The sequence below is a fragment of the Ovis canadensis genome, chromosome 24 (assembly GCF_042477335.2).
Source record: "Ovis canadensis isolate MfBH-ARS-UI-01 breed Bighorn chromosome 24, ARS-UI_OviCan_v2, whole genome shotgun sequence".
NCBI classification, from domain to species: domain Eukaryota; kingdom Metazoa; phylum Chordata; class Mammalia; order Artiodactyla; family Bovidae; genus Ovis; species Ovis canadensis.
In genome coordinates this window covers 29522889-29535755 of record NC_091268.1, presented here as the reverse complement: position 1 = coordinate 29535755, position 12867 = coordinate 29522889, and the positions used below count along the sequence as shown (strand labels likewise).

The following is a 12867-nucleotide window of genomic DNA, read 5'->3' as shown; positions in this document are numbered from 1 at the left end:
CCAGGACCAAATGATTAGCAGGACTCCATGAACCATGACACAAAGCCACCAGTCCGTTCACTCCCTGCAGCAGCAAGTACAGTAGCAAAAATTACCTAGAGAATTCCAGCTAGTGCATCACTTAAATTTACCGAGGGACACCTGTATAGCAGGGCTTCCCTGGCGGCTCAGTGGTAGACAACACGACTGCAACGCAGGAGAGGCAGGTTCAATCTCTGGATTCAGAAGATCCCCTGGAGAAGGAAATGGCAATCCACTCCAGTAGTCTTCCCTGGAGAATCCCATGGAAAGGGGAGCCTGGATGGCTATAGTCCATGGGGTCGCAAGAGTTGGACACGACTTAAAGAAATTAAACCACCAAACACCATACCAACTGTATACCAAGCAACAACATCCTAAGTACCTGCCAAGGATTTGCTTGGTACTGTGTTAACATCCCCATTATTCAGGTGTGGAAACTGAGGCATGGAGTTGGGGGGAGTGATTTGCCCAGGGAGTAGAGCCAGGATTTGAACTCTAGGGATCCAAGTACTGCTCAGAGCCGCCATACTCCACTGCTTACTGACTTGTCACTTACTTTTCAACATTTTCTGATTTTTCTACACTGGACTTGCAATAATAAACAATTTTTTGTTAAAAAATTAGCTTGCAAGGGGAGGCTCAGGCCTATTTGCCCAACCATCATTCAAACATCAGCCACAAAACAGCCCTTCCCACTTGCCCCACACCAAGCACCCTCAAAAAAAAAGCAAACCCAGGGCTGGTGAACTTGGCCCCTATTTTCCATTTAGATAACCAGGTTCCTCTTTTTTCATCCCAGAGCATTTGCCTGGGTGAAGGTGGTAAGTCAGCCAAACCCTCACCATGGGTTATTTCCACATCGTGTGGTTTTTCTGGCCCTTTCCTGGGGCTCAGAAGCAGGCAGACTCAGGAACAAAACTCTGATTAGAGTCTCAGGTGGGCTAGTCACGTTGATTTCTAAACACATGACCTTGGTCAAGAGAGGAGCCAGGCATGACCGGATGGATGGCCCAATCCCATGCCCCAGCTTAAGAAGAAGTCGGTCCAAAGGAAGGACCAGCAACTTGAAACACACAACTTCATCTCTGGAAAGAAAGCAATAACCATTGTTTACCTCTGTGCAGGGCATGGGCTGAGTGGCTTGCACAGATGAACTCAATTTACTCTTCAAAACAACCGCAGGAGGTTGAGACTGTGGGGGCCCACACCCCTATTTTACAGATGAGGAAGCTGAAGCACAGACAGACATAGTGGCTTGCCCGAGATCACATAGTTACCTAGTGGCTGGCAGGTTAGTCTCTCCTGCCCTTGAGTGGGTGCCCTGGGAAACACAGAAGTCACCTGCTTTTGATTACATTCGGTTTCTCAGCCTACCTGGAAGTGCTCATGCCCCCGCTGCCTGCACTCAAACCCTGGTTCCAGGGCACCTTGAGAAACTGGGACAACCAGTGAGTCCAGAAATCCAGAGGGAGGAAGGGCAGAGGAAAGTCTGCAAGGCCAAAGACTGGCAGGGAGATGGAGGGCCTGGCAGAAGGGAAAGCCAACCACCTGGCAATTTCTGTAGCAAAAGTCCTTGCAGGAGAAAAATAAAAAACAAAACACACAACTGACTTCCTCAGATGAGCTTCTTCAACTAAATAGAGGACACCCCCAAACCCATTCAATGTTGGAAAACCTGATGCCATCCATCAACCGCCAGTTGCCATCAATAAAATACATCCTGGTGAAGAACTCATGGTCACCTATTTTATCCCCTCTGTAATTCAGAACAAAATAAACAAGGAAATTCTCCAGTATCACAGCAACATTAGGCCAGATCCCCATCTGATTCTTGCAGAAATAATCTTGTTGTTGCCACACTGGGTACTGGGAGCAAGGACTCCTCAGATTTTCCTGTCTCTGCTAAGTACAATACTACTTTGCAAGTAAGTCTGCTCCCCAATCAATCCTGGACCTTGAGTGTAAAGCATCTGTACTATTTCCAGCCCCCAAGTAAATCCCGTTGGCCTGAAAATGTGAGACACAGCCAGATGTGTGTGGTTGTTCTAACAAGTGATACCTACCACCCCATCACCCCAATAAACCCTTCCCATGGGGCCCTCAAAGATGACTTATCAACACTCCAAACGCAGCCTTCGAGGAGAGGACCACAAAACAGAACAAGAAGGTATTTGGAGATGCTAATCGCTGGCTCCAAAGAACCAGGAGTGTTTCCCGATTCCTAAACAAAAGTGGGAAAACTATCCTGCCCAGGTTTGCCTACTGTTAATAATCAAGAGAGTAGGACACAGAAGTGCTTCCTGTAACAGACGCAAATCGCATTAGAGAGAAACTAAAGCCCAAGACACTGGGGATTAAGCCAGAGTGGCCTCCGGAGACCCGGCCAGCCTCAACAGCAAAGATTCAGAAGGAAGCTGGGGTTGGTCCCCACACAGAGGAGCCGCGGGTCTCAGGTGTGGAACGGCACAAAATCCACTGGTACCAGGACCCTTGGGTATCCTCAGCTGATCCCCAAATCTGACCCCAGGGTCAAGCAAGTCAGGGCGGGGGTGAGCAGCCCCACCTTCTTTCCTGGCTATTCCTGAAACTTCCCTAATTCTTCCCCTGTCCCCTCAAACTTGCCCCCCCCCAACCCAGACCCACAGTAATTAAACCGAAGTAAAGTAAAAGATGTCAAAAACATGCAACCACAGGAAATTAACGTGTATGCAAAACAACTGGGGAGGGGGCAAACCTCAAGTCAGCCACTGGAAGCCCCTTTCCACAGTCTGAGCCCCTCCCCAGCTCAGCCCTTTGGCAACCGGGTGTTTGTGAAAGCGGGGTTCCAAGCCACAAAGGAGATGGGGGAACTTAAGCAGGGAGACACCCCCATCTCTGGCGTCTTCGTCCGTGGAAGGTTATTTTCAAGCGGAGGGGGAACCCCAGAGAAGAAAGGGCCCCTCTTCTCGGCCCCCTCTCCCAGGCTCTGGCCCCTCACCTTTCCCAAAAAGCCCGAGAGCCGGGCATTTGCAACCCCTCCCCAACGCCCTGCTTCCCTGGAACCCAGTCACCCAAGTTTTCCGCCCCCATCAGCTGCGCTCCCGAAGGGGGCCGGCTGAGGGCAGGGTGGGGAGCAGGCCCCGCCAGGCCGGCTGCGGGGAGGAGAGTGCGGCGTTGGGGTGGCAAGGGACCCCGGGACCGCGGGCCCAACCCGCCCGAGCCCGGCGCTTCCCTCCGCCGGCCGGCCTCCCAGCCCGCCGGCCGCCCTCCCTGCCGCTCCCGCTCGCGTCCGCCGGCCCCGCGCGATCCCAGCGGCCGCCGAGCACGTACCCAGAAGGTGTCGGAGCCATCGACGCTGCAGAAGTCCCGGAGCGCCATGCGGCCGGCTCGGGCACGGCGGGCGGCGGCGGGCGGACGGGCCCGGCTGCTGGCGGCGGCGGCGGCGGTGGCGGCGAGGGCGGGAGGCAGCGACGGAGGGAGCCGGGGCCGCAACGCCGCCTGGTTGGCCGGCGCGTCACGGCGATGCGGCGGCCCCGCCCCGCCCAACCCCGCCCCGCTCACCTCGCCCGGCCCGCGTGGGCCACGCGGAGAGGCTGCACGCTAGACCTTGCGGCCGCCAGGACCGGACCCCCGCCCTCCCCAGGCGCCCGATCCCACCCCCACCATACCCCCATCAGAGGCTCGGGAAAGACCGAGCGCGACCCTTGCGTCCAGACCCCAGACCAGTTTTCAAATCCTGTTGTAGCAACATCGAGACGACAGCAACAGTAATAGAAACCAGCAGGGGCAAAAATATGCACTGATCCCTCTATGAGCGCAGAGCGCCAGAGTCCTCATTGGATTCCGGCGTGACTCCCTTTTCATGAAGGAAGAAAACTGAAGGCAGAGAGGTTGAGTGACTTCTCCAGGGTCCTCTGGGCTAACCCAGCCTGCTGGCTCAAGAGCTGACTGGGAAACTGCAGGAGTTGGATACTCAATCTAATCTGCGCTGTACAGATGGAGAAACAGGTTCAGAGAGGTGAAGCGACTGACGCAAGGACACACAGCTGACAAATAGCCAGAGTTGGACCAGCCTGACTCAAGGCCTGAAGACTCCAAACTCTATCCGGAACAACTCTGTGCAGAGAAGCTTGGCATTTTCTCCTCTCTCTCTGTAGCACTCAGGAAATAACCAGGCTATTATCCTCACCTTTGAAGTCAAGAAAGGGAGGCCTAGAGATACAGTAAAAATAAGCATTCACAATCATGGGGCTTCTGAAGGCTGAGTTAGCAATGAACTTGAACTAACTTGTGAAATGCTCACTAGAACCCCAAGAGGTAAGCTCTGTTATTATCCCCATCTTGCAGTTGAGGAGACTGACGCCCGTTGAAGCAAGAGTACTTTGTCCGGGGTGTAGACGGTAAGTGGCCTAGGTCCCCCTCAGGGTGAGTGGATTTTTATGGGATAATTACTTTCAGGTAAGCTCTTTGGTCTGTTGCTTTGACATTTATAGTGAACAAATACCTACTGAGCATTTACTATACGCTGGGTCTTGCTAGAAACAAGACAAAGTTTCTGCTCTTATAATGCTTTTATAAAGCATTGGGGTTTCTTGGGGGGGGGGGTTTCTTTGTGAGGTTTCTTGTGAGGGTTTAAGTGTGGGGTTTGTTTTTTTTTTTTATGGGAGGAACAGGTTAATCAGATGATCACATAAAGAGTATTTATAGCTGTGATAAAACCTAAGAAGAAAGTAGAAGTAAGAGGGTTTTAAAGGATCCTGGCCTACTGGCAGTGGAAGTCAGGGAAGGCTGCCTGGAGGAAGAATCTTTTGAGCTGAGGAAACAAGTGATGAGTCTGGTTTCATGGGGTCTGAGCTGTGTTCTGGGATAAGAAAATAGTTTGTGGAAAACCATGTAGCAGGACAGAGCAAGTCCCTGGAGGAACCTGAAGACAGGAATCCAGGGAGAGAAGCAGAAAGCGCTTATCTTTGGCAGGAGGGATCAGGAGGGCCCAGAGTGTGCAGGGCCATGTTGCCCAGGGGAGAGATTTCAGCCTGGTCCCATAAGTGATGGGGAGCCACTGATGGATTTTAAGCAGGGCCCAAGATGGTCAGATTTATTTCCATTTTTACTCAAATTCTTTATTCATCCATTCCTCCAACAAGTATTTATTGAGCAAACATATGAAAAGGTGCTCTCCATCATTAGTCATCAGGAAATTGCAGGTAAAACCCCAGTGAGATACCATTACACACCCACCAGAATGACTAAAAGGAAATCGCTAAATCTTCTCACAGCTGTTACAGCATGACTGAAACCGTAGTGGAAGTGTAAATTGGTTCAACCACTTTGGAAAACCATTTGGCAGTTTTTCCTAAAGCTAAACATATGCAAGTACACAGTGACACAGCAATTCCATTTCTCAAAGGAGTGCTTACGTCCACAAAAGACATCTACCAAAAAAGTTCAGAACAGCTTTATTCAGATACCCCAAACTAGAAACAACTTGTTAAAAGGATGAATGAACTGTGGCATATTCACACAAGAGAGTATGAGAGAGCAAAAAAAAAAAAAGCATCGAGCGACTAGTGCATGTAACAATATGGACAAATCTCACAACATGTAATAAGGAACAGAAAAAGACAAGCACAAGCACGAAAGAGTATATTTCTCATGATCACATATAGATAAAGGTCAAACAGGCGAAAACTAATAGATGTTGATTGACATCAGAATAATGGTTACTGTTAGGGAGTATGATTAGGAAGGCGTACAAGAGAGCCTGCTGGAGAGCTGAAAATGTCCTTAACTTGATCTGGTGGTCATTAGGTGGTTTATACCTACACACACAACATTTTAAAATTCATTGAGATGGACACTTAAGTTTGCTATACTTTGCTCTATAAAACTTATACCTTAGGGGACTCCCTGACAGTCCAATGGTTAAGACTACATGCTTCCACTTCAGGGCACAGTTTCAATCCCTGGACGGGGAACTAAGATCCCACATGTCACACACTGCGACTAAAAAAAAAAAAAAAAAAAAAAAGTTAGACCTTACATGAAAATTTAATGAGGCTTCCCAGGTGGCGCTAGCGGTAAAGAACCTGCCTGCCAATGCAGAGACGTGGATTCAGTCGCTGCATCAGGAAGATCCCCTGGAGGAGGGCATGGAAACCCACTTCAGTATGTTTGCATGGAGAATCCAATGGACAGAGGAGCCTGGCAGGCTATGGTCCATAGAATCGCAAAAGAGTCGGACATGACTGAAGGGACCTAGCATGCACACACACACATATACAAACAAGACACATTTTAAAATTCATTGAGCTGGCCACTTAAGGAAGCTATGCTTTGCTCTATAAGTTATACCTTAGGAAACTCCTTGATGGTTCAATAGTTAGGACTCCATGCTTCCACTTCAGGAGGCACAGTTTCAACCCCTGGTCAGGGAACTAAGATCCTGCGTGCCATACAGTGTGGCCAAAACAAACAAACAAAGTTATATCTTATATGAAAATTTAATATAGAAAATAAGTATAGAAATTAAAAATATTTATTGGTGCCTACCATATATGTGCTGTAGACACATCAGTGAACAGAACAAGAATCTCTGCCTTCATGAGGAGCAAGCAGAAGACAGACCAAACAAATGATGTTTCTGTTTTCCAGGAGCAGAAACTGGGGTTTAGAGGGATGAGTTAACTTGCCCACGATCCCACAGCTGGGATGTGGCAGAGAGGAGGCCCAGCCGTGCTCTTCACTGCCAAGCCCTCCCCGCACTTCTTTTCAGCCACAAACTCAAAAGTCTTCCCCTCCCCTTCTTTCCAAGCCCCTTCCTTCCTCTCTGCAGCCCTGAAACAGTAATGAACACCCTTAGACCCAGAGGCTCTGGGCCCTAGGCCAAACCCACCCAATGAAAGCAAACAAAATAAATTGATGGTGAAAATGCAGGATCTCAGTTTCAAGTATCAGCTGCCCTGGTAGACCATGAGTTCAGTGAATCATATATGAAGAAGGCCAGAGAGATCCTTTTTATTTTTCTCTGGAATCAGAACCTCCTGTTCCTGTTCATTTATTTCACAGGACTTTTCATTATTTGTAATCATCTAATTATTTGCGCCATAGAGGCCTCCCTAGCCATACTGGAAGCTTCCAGCTCCTGCTATCTCTTACCTGGACTGCTGTACCAGCCTTCTCCCTGGTCTCCCATCCCTGTCCCTCCCCACTGTGATCAAAGCTCAACATACCAACCAGGGGTGGGGGGTAAGTCCTATTAAAACAAGAAAGCAACACCCTTGTGAAAAGTTCCCCTGGCCTCTTATTGTGCTTAGTACAAAAGTCTATGGGATGTGATCCAGCAATTCCATTTCTGGGTAGACACCCAAAAGAAGTGAAGGCAGGAACTTGATATTCACACACCCGTGTTCATAGCAGCACTGTTCACAATAGCCAAGAGGCAAAAGCACCCCAAGTGTCCATCAACAGATGAATAAAGAAAACATCATCTACAGGCAATGGAACATTATTCAGCCTTAAAAAAGGAAAGAAATTTTCACACATGCTATAGGGATGAACTTTGAAGCCTTCAGTTCAGTTCAGTTGCTTAGTTGTGTCCAACTCTTTGCGACCCCATGGACTGCAGCACACCAGGCTTCCCTGTCCACCACCAACTCCCGAAGCTTGCCCAACTCACATCCATCAAGTCAGTGATACCATCCAATCATCTCATCTTCTGTCCTCCCCTTCTCCTCCTGCCTTCAATCTTTCCCAGCATCAGAGTCTTTTCCAATGAGTCAGTTTTTCGCATCAGGTCGCCAAAGTTTTGGAGCTTCAGCTTTAGCTGAAGACATTATGTTACGTGAAATAGGACAGTCAGAAGAGGAGAAATATTGGATGAGTCCACGTACATGAAGCTCCCAGAGTAGTCAATCTCACAGAGAGAGAAAGTGAAATGGTGGTTGCCAGGGGTGAGGGATGTGATGGGGACTTGATGTTTAATGGGCACTGAATTTCTATTTGACAGTTGGACAACAATATCAATATAATTAATGCCACAGGACTAACTATACACTTAAAACGATCATAAAATGTATCATTTTATGTTGTGTACATTTTACTACGATTAAAAAAAAAATATGAGGAAAGGGAGCAAGAAACTTAAAAAATCCTGAAATTCCCTGGTGGTTGAGAATCTCAGTCTCTTCCAGTAGTTGAGAATCTGCTTGCCAGCACAGGGGATTCGGTTCGATCCCTGGTTCAGAAAGATTCCACATGCCATAGGGCAACCAAGCCTGTGTGCCATACCTCCTGATCCAGGCTCTAGAGTCTGCGCTTCACAACAAGAGAAGCCACCACAATGAGAAGCCGCTAGCCTCAACTAGACAACAGCTCCTGCTCGCCAGAACTACAGAAAGCCCACGCGCAGCAACGAAGACCCAGTGCAGCCAAAAATAAAATAATAAAATTTATTTTAAAAAACAAACAAACACACCTACTAGGCCTCTGTGACCTGGTCCTTACCCATCCTTGTCATCTTTTCTCTTGTTAAAATTTAATTTATTTTTGGCTGTGCTCTCTGTTGCTGCTCAGGATTTTCTCTAGCTGCAGTGCACAGGTTTCTCTTGTTACGGAGCACGCACTATCTAGGGTGCATGGGCTTCGTAGTTGTGGCGAGTGGGCTCAGTACTTATGGCTCCAGGCTCTAGAGCACAGGCTCAATAGTTGTGGCGCGTGGGCTTAGTGGGATGTGGGCTCTTCCTGGATCAGGGATCGAACCTGTGTCTTTTGCATTGGCAGGAGGATTCTTTACCTCTCAACCACCTGGGAAGCCCCCCGGTGTCATCCTGAACCCCTTTGTCCTCAGTCGCTGTGCTGCTGTAGCCACACTGAGAGCTTTCTGTTTCTTGAACCTCCCACCAAGCTCATCCCACCTCCAAATCTTTCCCCTGGCTGATCCTTCTACCTGGAACGCCCAGCCTCTGGAGCCTCACGTAGCCCAGGCTCCCCTTAGACAGGCTTAGCCACCATCCCCTCATCTCACCCCTGCTCTAACGCAATCTGAAACTTGTCATTGGTTCTTCCTCCTTCTACAATAAGAGCATGACTTCGTCTTCTTTCCCATTTCAGTCAGCAAATATTTATTGCCAGCCTGTGTTCTGAGCAGGAGGTAAAAAACTACCACCAGCCACCTGTTTGTGCAAATAAAGTTTTATTGGAACACAGTCCCACATGTTTTCTTATAGCTGTTACAACCTTGGAGCTGGGTAGTTATAACAGAGCTCTCATGGTCATAAAGCCTGAAAAATTTTACCGATCTCTGGTCCAGGAGTTTGGGCTACATCAGAGAGCAAAATGTACCAAACTCCCCCACCCATACCAAGGAGCTGAAATCCTCATGGGAGAGAGAAGGAGATTTACCTATTTACAAGGCAAATAGGACAATATAATATAGATGACTTAGGACAGTCAAATGCTAAGAAGGAAAATATAAAGTATGGGTCTGGAGAGTGAGTATTTAGATGGAGTGATGCAGGAAGGGGCTTCCCAGGCGGTGCAGTGGTAAAGGGTCCACCTGCCAATGCAGGCGACACAGAGACGTGGGTTTCATCCCTGGGTCTGGAAGGTCCCTGGAGAAGGGAATGGCAATCCACTCCAGTGTTCTTGCCTGGAAAATTCCATGGACAGAGGAGCCTGGCAGGTTACAGTCCACTGGGTCACAAAGAGTTGGACATGACTGAGGAAGCATGATGTGGGAAGACGGGAAGACCACCACAGAGAAGTGGTATTTAAGTAAATGCATGAAGAGGGAGCAGTAAATCAAAGGTCTGGGCTGAAGCATGACAGCCAAACAACAGCAGAGAACCAGTGGGGCTGGAGTGGAGATGAGGCCTGTTCACAAAGGGCCTCGTAGCAAAGACCTGGGTTATCCTTGGAGTGAAGCAGAAGGTCACAGGAAGCAATTGAGTGGAGGAGCTGAAGTGACTTGATTTTTATCAGCATCATTCAGGCTGCTGGGTGGAAAATAGACCGTGATAAAAAAATGTCAACTGTCCTATTAGTAAATAAAGAATGTGTGGTCATCAAGCCATCAGCTACTGCAGCCACCTCCAGCTGTGTACCTGGGGGGGCAGGGGGCAGGGTGACAAAAAGCTGAATACTGACCCTATCAGTGTCCTGTTAGTTAAGGTGCCTATCAAAGGAATGATTTCAAGGAGCCCAGATTCTTGCATCTTCCCATGCATAGAGAAGCACTAAATCCTTTAATTTGGAATATCTAGTTTTCTTTAGTTTACAATAATCTTCTGATGTTCAGACTACCTGCCGTTTGTAGCAAAACCTCTATGTAACCTGGCTCCTCCCCTACTTCCCAGGAGCAGTTCTCCTAGGGTTACTTGAGATCCTGCCTCCTGGGCTTAAATCTGAAAAATTTCTGCCGAATAAACCATAACACTAAACGTTGAGATTGAGTGTATTCTTTCCAGTCAACAGCTCAAAGAGATCAAGGAATAAAGGGGTTAATATCAGCCTGGACAGCCAAGTGGACCCGAGGTCCTTTCTGAAAGCACACAGTTGAATAATTGTGGACCATTGTATTCGGAACATTTTTACCTGAAGCTCTGTTCCTGGCTTGGAACTCAAGGCAGCTCATTGTCTGAGTTGCCGGAGAGAGAAAGGCAGGACATTGATATTCACAGAATTTCAAACTACGAATTTTCTATAGTTTTAGAAAACAGAGTTTCTCAGCTAGTGAGAAAGTAGTGGTCGCTCAGAGCAGGAGGTCACTATGTCACTCCACAGCTGCAAGTGTCCTTGGAAGAAAAATTATTTCCTGTTACCTCGGCAGCCAGCTTTATCCTGTCTGTTAGCCCAGCCTAAGGAACGGCCTGGCTGAGTTTTCTTCTCCCAGTCCGATCCAATTTTTACTTTCTCACGAAGAAAGATCATGTACTACATTTAATATTTCTGGCTCTTAAGTGTCTTTTAATCTAGAAGAGTCCCCACTCTTATATTAATGAGAGCTTCCCTAGTGGTTCAGACAGTAAAGAATCTGCCTATAATGCAGGAGACCTGGGGTTCAGTCCCTGGGTTGAGTAGGTCCCCTGGAGAAGGGAATGGCAACCCACTCCAATATTCTTGCTTGGGAAATCCCATGGTTAGAGGAGCCTGGTGGGCTATAGTCCATGGAGTCGCAAAAAGACAGGCATTGCTGCCGCTGCTGCAGCAGCAGTTATGTCCGACTCTGTGCAACCCCATAGACGGCAGCCCACCAGGCTCCCCCGTCCCTGGGATTCTCCAGGCAAGAACACTGGAGTAGGTTGCCATTTCCTTCTCCAGTGCATGAAGGTGAAAGATGAAAGTGAAGTCACTCAGTCGTGTCCAACTCTTAGCAACCCCATGGACTGCAGCCTACCAGGCTCCTCCATCCATGGGATTCTCCAGGCAGGAGTACTGGAGTGGGGTGCCATTGCCTTCTCCGAGGTCGGGCATTACTGAGCCACTAACACTTTCACTCTTATGTTTATATACATACGTGTGTGTGTGTGTGTGTGTGTGTGTGTATAAAACATTGTCTTGTTAAAAAGATCAAGACAATTATACTGTAGAATACGCCACAGTCTTGGATTTCTCCTTTTTCATTTCTTCATTAGCATGGTTTAATGTGTTCCTCTGTCCTTTGTATTTTCTGTAAACTTATGATCTAAAGGCTTGATTGGAATCAGGTTAGTATACATTCTTCCTGGAATAGGAGCTCCTGGGTGAGGGATTATCAACGCAAAGGAGCACGAGGGAACTTTATGAAATAATGGAAATTTCCTGTGCCTTGAGTGCAATGGAAATTACACGGATGTATACTTGTCGGAACCCATCAAAGTGGATACCTCATATAGGTACACTCATATTAAACTATTTATATAATCTGTATAAAAATATCTTTATGAAGTTAGATCTCAACAGAGGAGAAAGAGAATCTGCTTAAAACTCAGCTTCTGTGTGTTCTCTCTCCTAAAACTAAGATACCTGAGAAAGTGCCAACTTGTTCCTGCCTTCACAATCCTCTTTCCTCCACTGCGCGAAAGCAAGGCAGTGCTTCTCAATCATTTTGAAACTTACTGAGGTGTGTTGTACTGTGCTGTAAAATCCTGGATGCCAAAGTCATAAAGATAAAAGATAATAATGTGTAGTTAGAAAGGACAACGCCCCCGAGGACAGGATGACAGATCCTTCTGCAATTTAGATGATTTGTTCTTTGCTTCCAACCAACATTATCCAACTTGTTGGATAATAAATTATTACAAATAATTTGTGATAACTTATCATAATGAGATATGTGGCAAATTACCTAGGCTTTCAAACATGGGTAATCTCGGATTACTTAGCTGTTACAAAATTTCCATTCAGGTCTCCTGTTAATGTGAAAAACATTTCTCAGAATTTACTTTATAAAAGCAAAAAAGTGGGGAAGGCAATAGCACTTTTTCTAAACTGTCGCATTTCAGCAATACATAATATTAATCCAGACATGTGTGCACACTTAGTCGCTTAGTCATGTCCTGCTCTTTGCGACCCCATGGACTGTAGCCCACCAGGCTCCTCTGTCCATGGGATTCTCCAGGCAAGAATCCTGGAGTGGGTTGCCATTCCCTTCTCCAAGGGGTCTTCCTCACCCAGGGAGCAAACCCAGGTCTTCTGCATTGCAGGCAGATTCTTTACCACTGAGCCACCAGAGAAGCCCCTTTTCCATAGACAGATAGACCTAAAATTATTCACCAAAAAATAACTAGCCCATCTCTCTCATTTAAAAGCTCATTGAGGACAAAACGTACTTTTCAGTGTATAACATTACTGATCATAATGCAATATATTTATGGTATTTTGATCAATTAT

General features: G+C 47.3%; 1 protein-coding gene across 2 annotated transcripts in view; it reads right to left on the bottom strand.

Annotated features, from left to right (window-relative positions):
- Window positions 1–3473, bottom strand: part of ABCC1 (ATP binding cassette subfamily C member 1 (ABCC1 blood group)) — a 155605-nt gene extending 152132 nt beyond the window's left edge. For both annotated transcript variants that reach the window (XM_069569837.1, XM_069569838.1), the window contains exon 1: window positions 3331–3473. In XM_069569837.1, the coding sequence (XP_069425938.1) occupies window positions 3331–3378 (48 nt within the window). In that variant the 5' untranslated portion in view covers window positions 3379–3473. The remainder of the gene's footprint in view (window positions 1–3330) is intronic.
- Window positions 3474–12867: the final 9394 nt, after the last annotated feature.